Here is a 22,414-nt window from a genome sequence, read left to right on the forward strand (position 1 = left end):
GCAGATGGCTGAGAAGCTACCCAACTTACTTTTCTCTCTCTCTCTCTTGCGCTGACTTTCTCTGATCCTGACCTAGGGGGATTGAGCAGGGGGGCTGTTCGCACACCTAGACGATACTGACGCTCGTGTAAAAATGCTGAAAGATTATCTTCACGTTGCTACCTTCTGTGCAGCTGCTTCCTGAAGCGACATGCTGCACGGTGCTTTGCATACTTACAAGCTCGAAGGGCACGTATTGATTTTTGCTTGTTTGTTTTTCTCTGTCTCTTTACTCTCTCTCTCTCTCTCTCTGCTCCTGACGGAGGGGGTGTGAGCTGCCGCCTTCCACAGCTTTGTGCCGTGGTGCTTCGCATACTTAAAAGCCAAACAGCCCTATTGATTTGTTTGCTTTTCTCTCTCTCTCCGACATGATCTGCTCCTGACGCGCACTCCTTTGAAGAGGAAGATATGTTTGCATTCTTTTAATTGTGAGACGGAACTGTCATCTCTGTCTTGTCATGGAGCACAGTTTAAACTTTTGAAAAAGAGACAAATGTTTGTTTGCAGTGTTTGAATAAAGTTCCTGTCTCTCTACAACCTCCTGTGTTTCTGCGCAAATCTGTGACCCAAGCATGACAATATAAAAATAACCATATAAACATATGGTTTCTACTTCGCGGATTTTCTTATTTCGCGGGTGGCTCTGGAACGCAACCCCCGCGATGGAGGTGGGATTACTGTATTGGCAAGTTATTTACTGTTGCATTCAAAGTTTATTTATTTATTACACTGCTAATGCAGTTTTACTGTGATAAGGAAAACGTTAACCAAACCACTTCAAAATGAACAGCTTTAACAACTTTACAAAACCTGTGACAAGAGTGTCAAAATGTAACAAAAAAATGACATTTAATAAAAAAAAGGTTGCATTCTCCTCAAAAAAGATAAACATGTCCCAATAACGGCACACAATTCTATTTTGTAGTTAAACTTTCTGAAATAATCTCAATAACTAAAAAAAAGACACTCCTGATTTCTGAAAATAACACAAGTGTCAAAATGTGCATTCACAAATGTCTTTATTCCCATTTCTATTGAAAAGAATTTATTGTACGAAACACCAGTTAGAAGTTGCTCAGAACGTGAAGTGTTTTGACAAATTTTAATTTAAAGATTAAGGCATTAAAGATGAACATTTTAAAATCAAATCATTGTTTACATTAATATTTACAAGATTACAACTTCTGCATCAGAATTCCATTTCTTCTCCTTTAGACTGCTTGTCTCTTGACTCGGCCCAGGCCTTGTTAATAGTTCTCTTCATCTCATCATCTCCTTCTGCATAGATCTTCTTTAGAACATTCATTAGTCCTTCACTAGGATCAGCATCAGCATCTGCATCTAATGATGGTTTTCTGGTTGTGGGAAAACATTTTAATTATTACTAACCATCAGAATGTGACATTTCAGAACATAGCACACATAATACACATTTCACTAATATTTTTTTTAAAAAAAGAGAGAAAAGCGAAAATGCTGCACTCTCTAGTCCAGCTTAGCTCCCATTGACACCATGAATGAGCTATCAATTTTAAAATAGTTTCACACCCGCACCACTAAACCAGGTTGTAGCACAATTTGTTCCAACTAATGCAGATGTTTATTTGCAGGTACTTAAAAGAAACTGACAACTTTTGAGTTGTAATGGTTCAGGATCAATATACACTAAATTACAAACTCCAACTTAACACTATAACTCAGTCTATAGCCATCATAAAAGCTAATGTATAAGACAACAGAAGACTGATTCTGTGACTGCCGGATGAGATCATATTGTGAATTACAAAAAGTTGCTAGTTTTATTTTTGCTCCAGTGCTGGAGATGTCAATCAGTCAATTGGTCTTTGGGGGCCACCAGCTTTTGATTTAACTGATTAAAACAATTCTTTTAGTGAAGGGACCATGCCATTTAATTCAACATTCTACTCCTTTCTCCTTTTGTTCTGCAGTGTTAGTAATTTCCTTCACTTAATATTTTATTATTCTGAGAAATACAGACAAAATGGACCGGTGTGAACTCAAGAATTTTACATTTTGTGTTGCAATTATATTATTAAATTAGCTACTTATTTAGAAACACAGATAATGGTTAAAGTGGTACCAAGTAAGGTAGTTAGTAACTAAATACTTTGTAATTTCACATCTCAATGTTTGAAAATTCATAAAAATGAAAACTAAGAAAAGCAAGACATCTATGTAGTGAAAGTCATCACAGAAATTAACATCTTTGTCTAAACTTCAGTGAAGGTAGAAATGTCCCCAATCATCATTCAGACTGCCGACACAGAGTTTTTGCATGTGCCATTTGATTAAATTAGAAGTCAGTCGATAGCAAGGATTGTCTTCATAGTAACAAACTGAATGGACTCAAAGCCTGAAGCCATTGCCACACTATCTAGGTGTCTAACCATGCTTTCTATTCTATGTGGAACAACAGTTACAAAATAAATTTGACTTGCATGTTGACCATATTATATGTAAATAACTTGTAATGAGAGATGAGATGATCAACTAATATAAAAACTGCCTAAATTGAAAGCTTGTGTCAGTTACCTTTCTATAAATGCCACATATTCCCAAATCATATTAACACATCACAACTTCCTAATCATACACATAACATCCTTAGGGCCAGATGCATTCTGGAATTCAGAATTTTTCAGATTCCAGAATGGTGCAAGCCTAGATGAGTGCCTAAGTGCGGTCATGGGCACACCCTGCAGATAAGGGTAATTTCCATCAAATAATCATGTAACACACAAAACTAATTATTAAAAACACACACAATTTTAGTACTTACTGTTTTTCTTTAGCCTGTTTTTCCACTTGAGTTAAGAATTCCCATTTTTTTGAAGTCTTTTTTTTGCACATAACTAGTACCATGTCCGTTTTAACCTAAATGAATATGGTAGATAGACAAATAGTTTATCTTTTCATAATCACATTACAGTTTTGCCATATCATTAAAGATTAGCATTTAATGTCTTTAAAAATAACTGGGGATAACTAGATCTTTGTTAATGTTCACGATCAGTTATTTTTTTCTGAATTTACCACTGTTGCCTATTTCAAAGTACTTTTACACCCACTGTTCATCTGTTAAACAAACACAAAATTAAATGTTCACTTACAGTGTGTTTTCACTTCTGCATTAAATGACGTATCCACATCCCAACTAGCTATAGGTAGCAGAGAGGTGCAATGGATTTCAATATAATTAACATCCATTTGATTTTTAGCTGTACACACAGAATACATGTAAACTTTTAGATTACAGTTAATTGCAAGGTTACATAACCACTCATGGTCTGGTCATAAATAATCCCAAAACAGTTTGACTCTTTCTTGGAGTGGAGATTGACCATATCAGCCACATAACAGTAAAGCCTCAGAAGGCTGGATGATGACTCTAAGGTGATTTTATGGAACTGATCACTTATAAATACTGTACGTTAATTAAAAGGTCAACTTTCCGTAATCATTTTACTTAATAATATTAAAAAGCATTGATGGGTAATTTAAAATTAAAAAATAAATTGAATTGCTTTGCTAAAGTAACCTGTATTCACTAATTTTATAAAACACAATGTTTCCCTTTAGTGTATATAATTACTGCCAAAGGTTCTAGTACAAACAGAAAAAAACCATTTCAGGGTATACTGCACAGTCTATCCAAAACGGCCCTTCTCCACCAAGAAAAAAAGAATGCAAATGTAGTCAATTAAAAATACAAACCTGTATAAAGTAAAAAATGGCCATAGGCTTACAGTGAGTAAAAATAAAGAACAATCACTTTGGCTACTTTATTTTTTGAGAAGTCCCATATAAGAAGTAATGTAATTTTTTTAAATTTAAAGTTATACAGAAAATAATTTTCACAATTTAATACTGAAGGAAGGTTAAAACCCCTCCAACTAAATAAAATGAAATGGCAAGCTAATAAGACCCTAAGTTAAAAAGGTTTTATTGCATATTTGGAATGGTGCCCCAATGGCATCAACTATAAGCTTCATAAAGAGATACCATATTTTATAAAATTACTAAATACAACTTGAATCAGAAAAACAAGCATTTGTATTGAATGACAGCACTCAATAATTATAAGAAAACAACTTCAACTTCAAATACCATGAAATGTTTCCTTCAAAAAACTACAAACAAAAATGAAGTCTTTAGCACCCTCCTGTGGTCCTAATTTTAACCACGTGTGTATCTTAAAAAGAGTCAAAGGGAGAGAAGTGTATGGTAGTGATAACTCTTAAGCTATCTTCTTCTTTTAGCGGTTTAGCCACCATTTTCCAACACCCAGGTTAGTAAACTGCCCCATTACTCCCAGAAAAATTATTTTTCCTCCACTCTTAACCATCCTCAACCTCCATTTTTCATATTATCAGTCACTACCTTTAGTCTAAATCTCTTTACCCTTCTCCCCTCACCCTCCATCGTGGTGCAGCTTCAATGCCATGCACCTCTCACCCTTGCTATCACTGTTGTGCTTGTACTATGTGAAACAGGACGACCCAGACATAGACAGGCATACACATTCTGAGCCATCACCACACGTTTATTTACACTATTATTTACAATAATCCATAAGTGTACCGCCACACAAACCCCAACAGTTTCCCAAAGTCCAGGCTTCTCTCACTCTCAGCCTTCTCTCACTCTTCAGGCCTCTCCTTGCCGCCTCCTCGTCAACCTCCTCACCCAACTCCAGCCCTGAGTGAGGGGAGGCGGCTCCTTAAATAGGCAGGCGGCTGATGACCACACCTGGCCACCTGCCACAACTATCTTGCACTCAACAGGTCATTTTAAATAGCAGAACATCCCTGCTTTCTCTCAAACAGGTCCTAATATGTACAAGTGCCAATACCTATATTTACACTAACTCAAAAACGTCCTACAGAGGACACACTCTCTGTCTGCAGACTGCTCTTCACATTACTACAAGTTGTATGTACCCACTCCCAACATCCATTGCACTAGACGGAATTTCACTTTAAGTCCTAAACACAGCACCATCAGCACGTCAGAATAAGATAACCATCCCTAATGAAGGTCATAAAAGATGACTTAACAGGCTTGGCATCGGGAAGGGCATGAGGCATAACAATTCTGCTTCATTACCTCTACGATAAATCAACTAGTCAATAATAGACACCTGTTTAAAAATGTTACTGTATTCTTGTGAATACTTAGCACTGCATTACAAATGTGGAGCAATGCACAACAACAATAATAATGGTATCTTCAATGTCCTGTGTCAAAGATGAAGTATTACAATAGTCTTTGAAGGTGTTTGTTAAGACATGATAACCTTAGATGGTTATACCCAATGTTATGACAAACAAAAATGTACTTCTATTACATCAAGACATCACCAGACATTTTTATAAAAATATGGATCATTAAACTCTATATTTAGATATGGTAAGAATTCACAGATCAATCATCCTCATATAAAATAAGGGCTGCTGTTCAATTAAAAAATGTACTCACTTAATTTCATGATTGAAAAGTTTTAATGAAAATTAATTGCATATTAATCACAGTTTATCATACTGTATTTCCCTCTAGTATATTAAATATTTTTCTGTAAAACCATTTTAATAATTACTTGACTATGCATATATAAATTATTCCGTTAGTTTACTGAACAGTTTTGTGCTACAGAAACAACCCAAACACTCCCCACCTTCCAGGTTGCTATAATATTTCATAAAACGTACACGTATGGTTTGAAATGCTATGTTGCAAGAAAACATACCAAGAGCACGAACAAGAACACATTTACACAATTAAGTATCAGAAAACAGAAAATAACACAACAGTTAAGCTTTTATGCACAATCAGCACTGTTACGGCTCACATTATGCTTAACTGTGTGATAAACATGAGTGAACTCCGTAGCTGTTACCTGGAGAGGAGGAGTCATTAATTAAACTGAAAATGTGTATAGATTAGGCTTTCAAATAGCAAAGCATAAACTGAAAAAACCTCTAAATATGTAACTGATAAGGTTATTTATTTAGATGTTTTAAATTTAATATTGACAAAGAATTTATCATTTATGAATCAGTGTAACATAGACAAAATCGGACCTTATGTGACTAAGTATGCATCAGAACATCTAGTCCAGGCTTTAGACTTGTCACTTCTGGATTACTGCAACTCACTACTAGGAGGAGGACTCACATTTACCATCAAATGCAGCGGTGGTCTTGTATTCAACCGGCCAAGATGGGCATATGTCACTCCTTTCTTCAGGTGATTACATTAGCTCCCAGTAGCAGCACACATTAGGCAAGCATCTAGGATTTGAACTTAGAGAGTAGTCAATGGGTCAGCACCTGTGCATATGGAGACACTGGTGAGGCACTATGAGGTTTTTTGCTCTGTGGACATCTGTCATATTTTTTTTTTTTGTGTGAAGAACTATAAAGCCAGCATAACTTGTGGTGACCAACCTTTGTAACCTGTCCTGCAAATATTTTTTCAAAACAGTCCCTAGACTGATGTTACTCAATTATGTTGACATCCTTTGTAAATCACTTCGAATAAAAGTATCTGCTAAGCAAATAAAGGTAAACGTAAATATATAATAAGTGTAACTATCTTAACTTTCAACTCAAATGGATAGAAATATTAGCATGATCAATTTACACAGATTATTGCCTAGTTTTATTGGTTACAGTATAATATAAGCTAATGTAGGCTACAATGTAGGCTTAAAGTATGTAACATGCAATTAATTAAACAGCTGCAACATATCATGTCTGCTTTTAAGGTGATCTGAGGGAGGTATAAGGAATCGAGCAATTCCACTTGGTGTCATCTGCTCTTTAGCAACTCACACATGGACAATACCTACCTGCATTGTGCTGTTTCAAGTCAAGTAAACCTCTATGGGAGACATAAAAAGCTCCATGGCAAGTGTATTCGTCACCATGGACTGGACTGCCACACTGACATTCCTATACCATGACAGCCTCTTACGTTTCACAGGCAGACTTGCACTAGAAATCACCACTGTGATGTACCGTCTTCTTCTGAACATTCCACTATGCTTTTTTTTTTTTTTTAAAACCATCAATATGTGTCTTTTATGTTTCAATACAGGATGGTCCTGTATTATAAGGGGCAGGTAGCAGCAATAACGGTGTGTGTGAATGAAATTAATTATCAAGAAAGAACATTGGAAACGATCAAACACCTCTGACTCGCTACTACTATCGATTGACCTGGACTTATTACCGTTGCTTCATTACATGTAACTGTGGTCTTCTTAACAGATTAAAAGTACTAAATTTAGGGGTTGGATTAAAAACTTCAAATTGCAAAAATTTTTAACATGTTAACCGTGGTTAATCAGCAGAACTAATAACATTTTTTCTTATCCTAAAGCTACCTAAAACTTAAAAAAAAAAAAAAAAAATCTTATACTACAGAATGTTCCTGCATTTTATAAAGCTGTTACACCTATGAATTTGTTACAATGTTAATCTCCCACATAAAGGTTGCAAAATCATCATTAAGAGCAAGCAGATACATCAAATGAAAAGAATTACCATGCAGTTGTCTTCTTGCTCTTTTAAGAATACAATATTCATTACTGTGGCAAAATGCAAATTACTTTACTACAGAATTTTAAAACTCAAAATAAGTTAAGAATAGTTAAAAAAAAAACTCAAATTACCCTGTATTAAAAGAGCTAACAAAAAGCCCATAATGTTTGTCAGTGATGTAACTAATAAAGTTGCTGCACAAAATTTATTTAATGTCCAGATATCTGTCATACCAACAAACGTTAAAAGGCTACAATTCACTATTAATCGTTGTTAGTGGCCAAGTATGAAAGCTCTACAGTGGCTCTTATGTCTCGTAATGTACATAAAGCAGACAAGTTACCAAGTTAACTTAAAAGATTTATTTGGCACTATTTTCATTTCCTAGATGTGAACATTAACAAGAAGCTAAGCAAAGACCAAACAAATTAGACAAGATATTAATAGGAATAAACATCAGCTTATACTTATTCTGTTACACATTCAACATCTATTCTTATTGTCTCCCCTCATCTTTGAAACAGTTTTATCTTGTGGGGATACTGATGTTAACAGGGAGAACACAATGGACCCGACTGTCACATCTGCAATAAAAGCTTCCAGTTCCTACTGGAGAATTCCTAGGATAACAGAGATACAATCTTTCTAGCCTTTCCCACATCTCCTCTAACTGGACTGGAGGGGAATACACACTCTAAAGAAGATGAATTTAAGGTAGGGGTGGGTGGAATGGCCAAAAATTCATATCATGATATAATGAAAAAAAATATCACTTTTATGGTACATAACATAGTATAAACTATGTGCATACACTTCAGACTAAATTCAATTTAGGTGATTCTGCTATAAGTTAATAGTGGGCAGTTCTACTGTGATGTTTCTTTTCATAAAGACCATTTTATTCAACTAAATAAATAATACATTTTAGGATCAAAACACTTCACATAATTTCAGGATGAACAACAGGGAAAAAGCAAAAAACATCAAATACACAACAATGGACACAAAACAATGCCAACCTTAAACACTAAATAAAGATAAAACACAGAAAACACAAAGCACTGAATCAGAATAACAGACAATAAACCACAATAAAATACAAATACTACAAGAAAACCTGAACAAGTAACAAAATCTTATATATAAAACGTCTACGCGTGGAAGTGTGTGCGTCTGTCCAGCCCAGAAGTGTGAAATGGAATCGGGGCAAGAGCTCCACCTCCGAGGAAACAGAAAACTAAATGTCTAAGCATGGAAGTGTGTGTGTGTGTGTCTGTCTGTCTGTTCCGGAAGTTTGAGGCTACTACAGCATGACGCTCAAAGAGCCGGCAAGGCCAAGTTTACGAGTCAGAAGAAGAAAGCGACTCTGTTGCCAAAGTAAAACCGCCAAGAAAAGAGAAACTCCTATGCAAGCGAGACGAGCACATTGGCAAAATGGTATCCCTTTTACTTTTCCTCCAGCCAATAATACACAAGCAAGGTGAGCACGTCGTCAAAATGAAACCTAGGAGAGAGATGCCCAGAGTAGTTCCTTTCAATTACCTGACATCTCTATATTTCAATTTTTTTTTTCTGACGATTTTTATAGTTTCTAGGACCCCAGGCTTTTTACAGAACAGGCTTACAAAGCTAGTTTGTATTATAAATGCATATTACAATGCATATTATAAATGCATATCATCCTAAGCACCAGGACAGAGAGGCAAACTGAAGGAACGGGTCACAATGTCACTGTCAGAGTCAACAGTCAACTAAACTGTTTGGTTTTTTTTTTTTAAATGATTTAATTCAGCTGTGGTGGGTTGGCACCCTGCCCAGGATTGGTTCCTGCCTTGTGCCCTGTGTTGGCTGGGATTGGCTCCAGCAGACCCCCGTGACCCTGTAGTTAGGATTCAGAGGGTTGGAAAATGGATGGATTTAATTCAGCTGTTGTGCGAAATAAAAACTGATCAAGCAGAACACAGAAAAAATATGAACAAAAACAACCAAACCTAACTAGACTTAAATGTTTCCCTTCAAAACATCTTTATGAACATGAAGAAAAATTATATAAAGAGAAACCAAATACACAAATCCACTGACCAAATATTGCCATAGGAGAGGAAATTCAAACCCTACAATGCAGCCTAGTAAAGAAAGCATTCACAATTGTCACACTACTGATTTTCAAAATCCTCTTTCTACAGAAATGATGTTGGTGGGCAATGTTTAAAAAGATATTCTAATGAATAAAAATCATTTGTATGAAACAAAGCTTATCCCATTCCCTTGTTTCCTGACTTTTAAGATATTCAGCATTTCAATGTACAAGGATCAAAAGATGTGAAAATAAAGTTTATTACTGCCTACTTATAAACTTTCTTTATACTTAAAACATCCATCCATCCATCCATTTTCCAACCCGCTGAATCTGAACACAGGGTCACGGGGGTCTGCTGGAGCCAATCCCAGCCAACACAGGGCACAAGGCAGGAACCAATCCCGGGCAGGGTGCCAACCCACCACAGGACACACACACAAACACACCCACACACCAAGCACACACTAGGGCCAATTTAGAATCGCCAATCCACCTAACCTGCATGTCTTTGGACTGTGGGAGGAAACCGGAGTGCCCGGAGGAAACCCACGCAGACACGGGGAGAACATGCAAACTCCACGCAGGGAGGACCTGGGAAGTGAACCCAGGTCCCCAGATCTCCCAACTGCGAGGCAGCAGTGCTACCCACTGCGCCACCGTGCCGCCCTACTTAAAACATTTCAACTTAATTTTCACTTAGTGGCTTAAGCATGTGCTTATTTTGCTTTATGGTTAAACCAGGGCTACATTATTGTCATTATCATCAGTATTTGAAGTGGAAAAAACCATCCACTGTTTTATCAGCCTCTTTAACTAACATGGAGACACAATCAAATCTAAAAATAATTTCGGCGACTGAAAGTGGATCGGGAGAAGGGTGATTTGGGCAGAAGACGGATGTTGTCAGAAGGTAATAGAACTCCCATTCCTCATCCTCACTCTGTCTCTTTTGTGACAAGTATCAAAGGCAGATTCCTAATTCACTCAACTGCAGTAAAAATGATAAATTCAAATTTCTACTGGTTGACAGATTTCCACCATTGTCTTGTTTCTACTGGTATACCATACACCACTATTTTGAGGAATCTTCATAACAAGTCTAAACTAACAAAACTGGTTCTACCAAAAAAAAAAAAAAAAAAAAAAAGCTACTATTTCTGATTATCAAGCTCTAATTGTTAGCCTTGCACCCCTAATATCTCTGACCACTTGTATCTTCATTCTCTACCTTGTTACCCCTGTTGGAAATGAGTGTGCAGAATGACTGGTGATGAAGGATTTAATTCACAGATTTAGCTCTCACCTAACCAACAATGTCAAGTAAAATGCTTAAGTACTGCCACAGCTGCACCAATCTCATAAATAACTCAAACCTAGTTAATGAAGAAGTTCCAAAGGTAAACTTCCAACTTGGAACAGCTAAACATCTCTCCTACAGACAAGACAGGCACTCCTTTTTGGGAATGAGCGGAGAACTTTGGAGGAGAACACTCATACTGATCTGTTCAAGTTCTAGTGAAAAAATATTACAATACTATACATACTATACAATAGCTATCCATGGGTTACTGTATTATGTACAATAGCTGTGAAGATTAGGTGGTACTTAACTATACTTTGAAAGTATAACAAAATAGTCTGTTTAGATTTACCAAATTAAATGCTACATTAATAATACTCACCTTACGGTAGCTCTCCTGTGGATCAATGGAGTTCAGCAAGTTGTTCACAGTCATCTGGTGATTCTTTCCATCGAGGTCTTTTATGAGGACCATAAATGACCTTCACAAAAATATTGTAATCATTAAAATGTGTAGAAAACATAAGCATACCTTCATTATAAATAATCTCACAGTACTTTAAGTTTGTCAGTTAGAAATAGTAGTATCACAAAAAAATGTAAAATTGACAAGGTTATAAAGTTTGAACATGTCAGACATTTGTGTAATATAACAGGATAAGCAACAATATAAAACAGATCAAAACCACATTTTTAATTTTGAAATAATTCATACTTTTTAGCAAAATTTCATCTTAGAGACGAACACCATCAAAAATTAAACTGTGGTGAACTTTATTATTTTGCATTTATACGACAGCCAAGTCCATAATTATCCACACTTTTGTTATTTTACTTGGGTTGGGTGTATGGTTTTCCCTGCACACATGTGGAAAGCTGTAATTACAGTGGTAAAGTTTCAGTCTTGATCAGTCAGTTTCCCTTGTTGCTTTCTAAGATTTCTAAGATCTGCTTTTTATGGGCTGAAGGTATACCAAAGGTGAAATCCACCAACAACTTTTTACATAATACAGAGACTGTTTTACCACAGCAGGATGTTTACAAATGGACTGTAAAGTTCAAAAATGGTAGGAAAAGAGTTAGGTACAAAGAAGGAGCAGTATGCCCATCCAAGTCCTCTACAAACAACAACACTGAGCAAGTCCAAGCCATGATTTTGACACACCAACAAGGATGTAAAGCACATAAATGATGAAATGCCCCTTAATTAAACATTTCATATAGTGATGGAGATGGAGAACATTACTTTGCTCTTTTTTCCTTCTTGAAAAAGTGGTTGATACATTAATCACTTATGTCACTTTATTGCAATTGTTTTCATTGTTTGGTAACAGTGGACAGAATATACATATTAGCAATTCACTCCACTTGTCATACTTCAAGCACATTACTTGTGATGGTACAGATTACTAACCAATTCTGATAATGAATGAGTCAATCAAATATTAGAGAAAAATAAACCACCTTAGTTGAAAAATATAGCTTGTAAATTACACCAGAGCTCTATGCTTATTGTGAGTGTGTGGTCCAAGAGAAGTACTGGACCACAATTACATAGGTCAAGTCTAAGAAGAGCAGAATATTATAATATTGCTTTGGTCATGTTGTAGCAAAGACATAAGTGACAAATGAGGTTAACTTGTAATGTTCTTGTGAGCCAAAAGCAAACCATCCTTAGGTCTTGCCTTACTAGCAATGTTCCATTCCACAAATTGTGTATGAAGACAGTGGAGGCTAAAGTACATTTTTTTGTCTAAACTTAGCATTGTTTCACAAGATGTCAAGACCATCTTAAAAAATCAAAATCTGCCTTTACCAGTGAAGTGTAATTTTCTCTGTTTATGAGCAAAGATTTAACAAAATCTAAAAGAAAACAGTGGGCTATCAGTATCAGTGTTGCTATCCAGGGAAACGGAGTGGTGGCTCTGAGGCTAGAGATCTGCACTGGCAATCGGAAGGTTGCCGGTTCGAATCCCGTCAATGCCATTAGGGACTCTGCTCTGTTGGGCCCTTAAGCAAGGCCCTTAACCTGCAATTTCTGAGCGCTTTGAGTAGTGAGAAAAGCGCTATATAAATGCAAAAAATTATTAATTATTATTATTAATTAACAATTTGAATTGCTATTCAACTTCCTTAGTGCTAGACCCGAGCGTCATTCGGGGTGTAAAAACAGCGGTAAAAGCGTTAGTCCCGAGTGTCACTCGGGAAATGCTATAGATACATCTCACATAAGACCCAAGATTTACTCGGGCTGTAAAAGTGCTAACAGCATTATTGCAGAGCATTACTCAGGCAACGGTATAGGTGTGTCTTATGTAAGCGTCAGGCCCAAGGGTTACCCAGGTAACAGTGTAGATGCATCTTCTCCTAGCCTCATAATGGCATTTTATAAGAAACGCCTCTCATCAGCAGTGATGACAAGGTGAATCTGTCCTCAAGCAGTGAAAATGAAATGGTCAGTGAACAAGAAAGTGATACTGGTGAATCTAAAAGTGACGCCTGCATCACTCATACATGTGCAGTGTGATGTTCATATTATTATACTTTCTACACTTCTGACTTTGAACTTTTAGTGTTTTGCACGTTTTGCAGCAGAAAGATGAGATGAAATAAAAATGTTATTTTTCAAGCCAAAAAATGTTTTTGCTTTTTTCATGTTTTTTTGAGAAAAATGTAACAACAAGGAGGTAAATAACATTCAATCTTACCTGTCTGAAAAAGTAGCTTCCACATTCTCTGCAGGAATTTTATGAACTCCATTTAGTGTTATATAAATTTTTATAAACTTATCAGATTGGTCCCATCCTAAGAAGAATATTAAAGACATTAGCACAATATGAAATAAAATTCATTGCTAGATTAATTCATTACCGTAGATACTCGCGTATTAGTCGATCTTGCAGATAAGTCGAGTGTATTTTTAAGCCGAAAATTACAAAATTTGTTATGACCCGCATATAAGTCGAGGGTAAAACTTGACAGCTGTCAGAGATAGAGGGCGACGATCAGCTGTTAATGGCGACAAAACTCGCTGTCACATCGCCGGCATTCCCTCTCTGCTTGGAGAAATGCTAGACTCGTTGACTCGGCAACTAATCCTTGCGTGTGCGTGAATTGCGAAATGTAAACAAATGTGAACAAAGGCAAGATGGCATTGATATGTCACAAGGGAGCAAAGAGAGTGCAGAAAAGAAAACACTCGGCAGATGATGTTTTGCACATTATTGCTGAGTCGTTCTCTGATTTTTCAGAATCGGATTTTATTGGCAGTGCTCAGGAATCGAGCAAGAGAGTAAGAAGCCGGCATCAGCTGATCAGACACCAGCCGATGCCGCGCCAGCTGATCGGCTGCCAGCTGAACGCATTCGCGCAGCCGATGCACCTACAGCAAGGTTCGCGTGGGAGGAATACCCAGACCTTGATCCGTGGGAGCCGAACTGGCTACCGGACTTCACAAGACAGCATGGCTTGCTGTTGGACATGACAGATCACCCGCTGCTGGACTACTTCAGGCTGCTCTCTCCTGATGCTGCTTTTCAGCTGCTGTCAGACGAGACAAACAGGTAGGCAGAAAAATTTTTTGAATCGCGGGCTGCGCTTGCATCGCATTGATAGCATGTGTTGCCTTGGTTCTTTTGATTCCAAATCTGGTTGCACGTGGCAGCTAATGGTATGTGTTATCCAAAACCTGCAAAACCTAACGCTCAAATTCAAGTATTTCACAGTTTAAAGAATTATTTAATGAAATTAGAAAAACACTAGCTGATTAGCAATAGTATTGCTGGCTTATAATTATTTCAAAGACCATGGGAAACGGCAGATGACCGGTGACTTAACACCGTGAAGCTTTGAGTGTACAATGTCTTTACCCAAATTCTATGGACAATTATGTTGCCCCGGGGATAAGTCGACCTTGTTTTTTTTGAATGAATTTTAAGACATAAATTTTTCAACTTATACGCGAGTATCTACGGTAATTATTACACTTTTCTCATAACGCAACTGTGATTTAAAATTGTATTCACACTTTTAAGAATAAACAAAACTTACATACAGGTATAAAAGAATATAATGAAAATGAAGCAACTGGTAAAATATTAGTCAAAGACTGAAAAAATAATTTGTAAAATCACATTAAAAGGTTTACACTGAAAAGAGTTAAAATTAAGGCACTACCATAATTATTGATTTTTACAGTGTATCCTTTGGAAACTGAGCTGTGTAAAGTTTTTTCCATTTCTTCTTTCTCTTTTAACAACTTTTGCTGCTGTTGCTGCTTCTTAGATATCTCTGTCTCAATTTTCTTCTGTTCAGAAACTAGGATGTCTCGAATCCTTTTCCTTGTTACTTTCTCAAGTAATAATTTCACCTCATCAAGGTCATTTTGTAATTGAAGAATCTATGAAGGAAGAAAAAAAAACAATACAATACACTTTGATCTTAATATTCAACTTTTTTTAATGAACTGATTTCAGTAATTTATGTAGATGGAAAATGTGCATCCATCAATTTTCTGAACTTACCTAAGTGAGGATGCCACAGAGTCGGTCAATTCAGGCAGCATCAACAGGTGCAATGCATAAACTAACCATGGACCGTACACAAGTCTAGCACAAAACACCCTCTCAAGTGCTACTAATTTAGGAATTATCATTCACACAAACACAATGGTTGTGCAGTGCTCTGTTTTGTGGCACACTTCTAGAAGCCAGGGACCAAATCCTGGCCTAGCCACTTTATATTCTCCATGGTCTGGCACAGGGTTTCCTCTGGGTACAGTGGTTCTGCACCTATCTTCCAAAGACGTATGTGCTAGGCTTTGGCCATCACTAACGTCAACTAGATTAAGCAGGTTTGAAAATAGTTGGGCAGATTACACATGTGCTTTATAAAACAGAAAAAAAAAATCCTTTAATAACCATTATGTCATTAGCTTACATAATGAGCCTATGTCACTAACATAAAAGTGTGGTATATGATTGTTCAGTAATGCTTTTGTCAATTGTTTTACATTCAGTTATTAATTATTATAGTCTGTGTCTTTTGGGACATATGACATCTACAGAGTAGAGTGCAAGTGTCTTACATGTTGTTAGTTGTATAAGGTTAGTGAATAAAGAAGATCAGAATCATACTTCAAAGAGCGTCTTTGCTTCATCCTTAAGAATACTACAATTGGTGAATGAGGATGGCTGAAAATGTTCTGCTTGTTTCACTACTGCCACCAACAGACCCTTTCTTGCCTCAGCTGGGCAAACTGAACATCCCATGAGACAGATGAAAATTTTCATTTTAAATATATCTGCTTTCCATGGGTTTGGACACAGTCGCCAGTATCATAAAGAGTGCTAGTCTCATGCTTATCGATGACCAATGCAATACATTACCAATTTAAAGGGTTTAGCCCAGTTTTGTGAATGTGGCCTCCTCTGTGATGTAATAAGAGACTGACTGAAAACACTCCACTTCCTCTGGTGGGAAGGAGGCTTCTTGTAGAGGACGATGATTTCTCACTAGCTAAATCTTTGACTATTGCTTGTTAAAGAGAATCTTCTTCTCAATGTTCACATAAAATAGCTGAAACACAGATGCCTCCTGCAAATCCCTTAAAAGCTATTCAGACAGTGAATGAGCCACAGGACACAGAGTGTAACTGTACATCTCACTGTGAGTCCCAAGCAGATGTCAGTTCAGCAGATAAGGCCTTATACGGCCGAGTCTCGCCAGCACTGTGGCAATTGCGGCTCTACTAGACATGTGTCTCGTGCCATGGACTGTCAGTGCAAGAGGAGAAATATGCAGGTGGTGTCAGAAGCCAAACATCTGACAAAACGACACTGGAAATGTAAGCCGTACACAGTATAAATAACATCCTGCCGAGTTTGCTCATGCAGTTATACATACTTTCTTTTCCTCTCTACTGTTGCTACCGTCGTTTGTGTGCCAGGTACATGGATGATGTCTGTATCCCACTTCTGCTAGACACAGGAGCTAAAGTCTCATGTTTAAACATAGTTACCAATACAGCATTTTTATTGCACTTACCACTTCAACAGTCTAACCTCTCTCTCTATAGATATGAAAGTTCCAAAACTGATGCGATGGGTTTTGTGCACTGCAGCATAAGGCAAAAACACTGTGTCCGATTTCCCTTTCTATATCATAAGGTATGGCAGAAATATTTCAGGCCTTGACTTGTCCAGTAGTGTGAACCCTAGGCTGGTGAACAACAGTGGATTAACTATTCTGAATGTGACATCACTGTGGCATCAGAAATTACCTAAGCCAGCAAACAGAGTAGGCCATCTTAGAACAATTACTCACAAGCCCCAGCTTAATACAATTGTCACCCTTGTTATTCAACCTCTGTGGCACGTGCCCTTAGCTCTGTGGGCAGCTGTCACAAAAGAACTACAACACCTCTTCAGAGACAGCATTAGAGTCAATCCATGCCTCCCCAGGGATATAAAACTTTGCCATAGCAGAAAAAAAAAAAAGGACAGGAGGGCTGTAGTTATGTGTGGACCTTAGGAAGTAAATCAGGCTATCATCCCTGACCGTTATCCCCTGCCAACACTGAATAGCTCACCACTCATTTCCATGGCTCAAAGGTTTTTTCAAAGCAAGTCATTCATCAATGTTATCTTCAGGTTCCTACGCACAAGGACAGCACAGTTTTGACGGCATGCAGCATTCACTTTGGACTTTTTTGTTATACCAGGTTGCCATTTAGCCTGTGCTCTGGTCCCAGTCATTTCCAAAAAATAATGTCTGCTATCCCGGCTAGGGTCCCCAGGGTGGAAGTTTATGTGGATAACATTGTAATCCAGGGCCCAGAAAATGCTGTACACTGTTAAGCATCTACAAGTAACCTTTTCAGCTCCTACATTAGATTTAGATAAAGTAAGTCCTTGTTTGCTGCACCTGAAGTTGACTTTAGTAGGTTTCGTTTGTCAGCTCAAGGTTTGTCACGCCTTCAGTCAATTGTGGAGGCCATTCATCGTGTCCCAGCACCAACTTCAGCCTCACAATTAGCCTTATTTTTTGGGATGACAGGTAAACTACATGAGGTTCATGCCACAGTACTCTGCACTAATTGCTCCCCTTCAGCAGCTGCTTAAAAATGAGGTAGTCTGGAATTGGTCTGCAGACTGTGCAGAAGGTTTTCCAAAACTTAAAATGTTTCTTACTGCTTCACCTGTCTTGCCAGGACGGGACAACGTAACAGCTGTTTTGTTGTCACATTCTATTCTTTAACCCTCTACCACCTACCACTATGCAGAATGATCAGGAGGAAGATCTGATTCACTTGCTGCACTCTCCATTGCAAGATGTAGTGTCAGGAACTTACAAAAGGATCGGCCTTTGTCCCAGTTTTCACAGCCCTACAACAGTGTACCTCATAATGGCTGCCCATTAGAAGTGTCCCCTGGGTTCCAATCTTACATATGATTTAAAGATGAGCTTTAATGTTGGAATGAGACTTGTCTAGCACGTGGACATAGCACTGTTGTGCCCAGAAGCCTTAGGGGTCAGGGTCAGGTTCTGGCCATGGCTCATTAGGGCCACCTTAGAATTGTAAAACTAAAGTAATACTGCAGGGACCTAGTCTGGTAGACTGACATTGACCAAGACTTAGAGGAATTTGTGCATAACTGTGAACTATGTTTAACCTCCTCAACATTGCATTTTATTCCAAAACAACATGTAAAAGGCACTGCATTTTTTTTTGCATGAAAAATTACATTTTTATTAAATCCCAAAAGTACAATAATGATACAAGTAGTAATGATGAGAAATAATATGAAATGAACAATAATAACAAAAATAATAACAGTAATAATACTACTACTAAAGATGCCAAAACAGTATATAATCTCAAAATGAGTCTTTTTGTATGGTAAATCTTAAGTACGGTTAAAGACACAATCCAACATCACAGTCGGGACAATAGCAGGTTTCCTTTCAGATTTTCTTTCCAGATTTATCAGTTTTTGAACAGCACAAGGCTTTGTAACCTATTTGTTGCCTTTTGCCTATACAGTGACTATAGCTACATTATGTACAGTGTTAAGAAAACAAATATCTTTCTTGTCCTTCCATTTCAGCGCAAGCACTTTACCCTTTTGCCAAGCTACTAGCACACCTCGTCGTATTTTTGCTCTGCCAAAGTCTTCAGGCATGCTATGACGGTTAGGATAGTCTTCATTGTTAGTAAAGTGCGGATATTTCATAATTAGTGAAAACCTACACTCAGACATAGTTTCTCCAAAGAATCACAGCCCTAGTGATTCTCGGTTCTATCGCTTATGCAAGACGGATTTGTACAGTTGCCCGAGTGACACTTGGGACTAGTGCTTTTAGCATGGTTTTCACTGCCCAATAAACAATCGGGTCTAACACTAAGGTGGTTAAAAAGTAGTAATACTGGACCCCACCAATGCCATCTCCTCAACCCTTGGACTGGCCTGATCAAACTTGGCAAACCAAATCAAGTAGATATCTGTGGCAAATTAAGAGATGTGCCACATCACCAGTGCTTCTTGGCAGTACCATACAACCTCTGTTCAAAGTGGCCAGAGGTCATTCCCATTAACTTAGTCACAAGAGTCTCTAATTGCTTTCCTTGACACACTGTATGCTCGCTGGGGGATACCAAAATGCGTTACAAGACATAATAGTTCATGGTTCACTTCTGCCATGTTCACTGATTTTGCCCAAAACCGGGGTATACAGTATGCCACATTAAAACAGCCTTTTATCTCCCCCATGCTACTGAAAGGGTTGAATGTTTTAATCATAAAAAATGGTCAAGGGGCCAACCTGGCACTGGGTTTCTCATTTAGTGAGGCACTGTCACAGACCGTACTGCATTACAGAGCTGCTCAACATGTTACAACCACCATTTCCCCAGCTAAACTTGCGCTCGGCTGTGAGCTGGATCTACCTTTGCACAGGCTTCGTCCGCTACAGAATTTTCACCCATCGAGTCAGTTGAATCAACAGTGCTTAAACAACAAGCAAAATCCCGAATTTAACAGGAGGAGGAGAACACGGATTCCCAATTCAGAGTTATGGACTGGATCAGGGTCCGCTGCTTGTGTTGCTCTGACAAGCTTCACTCCTTCTGGTTAGCACCCTTTCAGATTAAAAGACAGCTTGGACATACAAACTTTCGGTTAAGTGTTGGTAGCATACAAACAGGCCACGCAAGGTGCCAGCCCCTTCAGGGTCTGACATCGTCATCAAAGAGAATCCTAGTCCACATAACACAACTTGGATGTCCCATGCCCCTTTCCGTCTTCCCCAGAATACTGATCTTCAACTCCATGCCGCCAGTGGGCCCCATCTGCGTTCTTGGCTTACCCGCTTCCAAGACTTTTTGACCTCTTTACACACCTAATTCAATAGGTTTTGGGGAAGCTGGGGATCGGGTTTCAATGTTATACGTGATTGTTTAGCAATGCTTTTGTCAATTATTTTACGTTCAGTTATTGATTATTATGGTCTACATCTTTTGGGACTTATGACGTCTACAGGAGAGAGTGTGAGTATCAAACACAGCACGTTAAATGTATAACGTTAGCGAGCAAAGATTATTAGAAACGTACTTCTAAGTGTCTTTGCTACACTACAGACAGTTACTTGGTGGCAAAATAAAATACAACTTATTTAAGTTAGACATTCATTTTACTGCAGACACCTTTCTCTTACTACTATTGTGTTCCGTGAAAAAGTGCGAAACGGCGTCCTGATAGTTTATCATGACAGGCACTGCACAGTTAGAAAGTGTTCAGACAAAATGATTGCAATGACTTTTATGGAACTACACGGTGCAGCAGTAACAATTTAAATGTCAATCAACAATACAGATCATTGATCTCTCATGACGTTTTAAAAAATATTCTCGCTTAGGTGATTTTGGCCAAACAACCAAACAAATTACAATGTTATAAATGCTTACGTTTTATTCTGCAATTGGTGCACAGATAAGGGACTCTATACGTTGCTGAAACAGGATCGATCTTCAACCAATGAGATGCTTCCATATTCTTTCTTAACTAGGCCACCATATAACTAAACCCCCCAAAAATGACAATAAATATCTACAAAATAAAACCAACTACTTTAAAAGGGCTTTAAAACTTTAAAATCACGTACAGTATTGTGAACATGTATAGCTAAAGCAATATCGCTTACACGTCCAAGACTCTGCGCTTAATCACTTACAATGCATGTACTCCAAAATAGCAAAACCATAAATCAACCCTAAAATAACTGTATAACAATATATTACATATTTTAGTGTTAATTCTAGTAGTAATGAATATTCCTTGATTTTAAAACGTTAATAAGTACTATAACGACACCAGTCTTTCACAATTTTTGCATCGTAACCCTTTTTTCCCCAACATGGCTTACCTGTTCTCCAATATCCATTGCAACACAATCTCGAAAGAAGTCGTTAATGTTTTGAACCGGACTGTTTGGGGGAAAAAAACGTGGTGTACCTTTTCAATGAAACAGTCGGCTTAAATTACTACACTATGTCTCTTCCGCCACACTAGCAGTAAGCGGCACTCTGGAATATTCGCTCTCAAAAAAACACGAAAACGTGACGTTACGTGAAGATGACGTATGTAATCTGTAGTAAGTTACAAATATCTATGGTGTTTGTGACGGACATGTTGGAAGGGTATCGTTGTACAGGTAGTTCTGTAGTTTCCTAAACGAGAAAGTTAGTTTCCTCGCGAACCTGTAACAGACAAACAGGATTCTGAAAAGTTCATGGATGGAAATTAAGAGAGAAAACAGCAAGCTACTGTAAACGAGTTTTATTAGATTTTACAGAAACGTGTATGTGTGGATAGCGCGTTGCCGTACCCTACACACGAGTGCAGTCGGTGTGTATTTGGAGTAACCCAAAGGACGTGCAATTGTAAAAACTCGCATTGAAAATAATGTTTTAGAATTTAAAACATGAACATTTTCAAATGTTATTTAATATCTGTTTTTAAAAACTGCTATTTGGGAGGATTAAACTGTACTTAGACGGGTTTGTGGCTATAGATAGATAGATAGACCATCCATCAATCTGTCTTCTTTATTTGTCCTCAAGGGGAAATAAAAAAAAAACTTTATTAAAAAATATAAAAAGATAAATATAACAAACCCCCAAACACACACAAGAACTTCTGGCTTTAATAATAAGGTAGACACTGCTGTGAATAGTAGGTCTGTAAGTGGGAGGAAGATGAGGTCAGACAATTTACAATACAAGACAATTTATTTTTGTATAACCCAAAATCACACAAGAAGTGCCACAATGGGCTTTAACAGGCCTGCCTCTTTAACAGGCCAGGCCCCCCATCCTTGACTCTCTAACAAGACAAGGAAAAACTCTCAAAAAAACTCTAGTAGGGAAAAAAA

General features: G+C 37.7%; 1 protein-coding gene across 1 annotated transcript; it reads right to left on the reverse strand.

The window, feature by feature from the left end:
• Positions 1-1,122: 1,122 nt before the first annotated feature.
• Positions 1,123-21,597, reverse strand: cacybp (calcyclin binding protein). Its single transcript, XM_028811306.2, has 6 exons — positions 21,407-21,597; positions 15,161-15,383; positions 13,693-13,789; positions 11,367-11,466; positions 2,840-2,934; positions 1,123-1,394 (listed from the first exon to the last, which is right to left on the reverse strand). Exons 1-6 carry the CDS (start codon positions 21,422-21,424, stop codon positions 1,229-1,231), a joined length of 699 nt encoding a protein of 232 aa, XP_028667139.1. The 5' UTR covers positions 21,425-21,597; the 3' UTR covers positions 1,123-1,228.
• Positions 21,598-22,414: the final 817 nt, after the last annotated feature.

The sequence above is a fragment of the Erpetoichthys calabaricus genome, chromosome 10, assembly GCF_900747795.2.
Source record: "Erpetoichthys calabaricus chromosome 10, fErpCal1.3, whole genome shotgun sequence".
Taxonomy (NCBI): domain Eukaryota; kingdom Metazoa; phylum Chordata; class Cladistia; order Polypteriformes; family Polypteridae; genus Erpetoichthys; species Erpetoichthys calabaricus.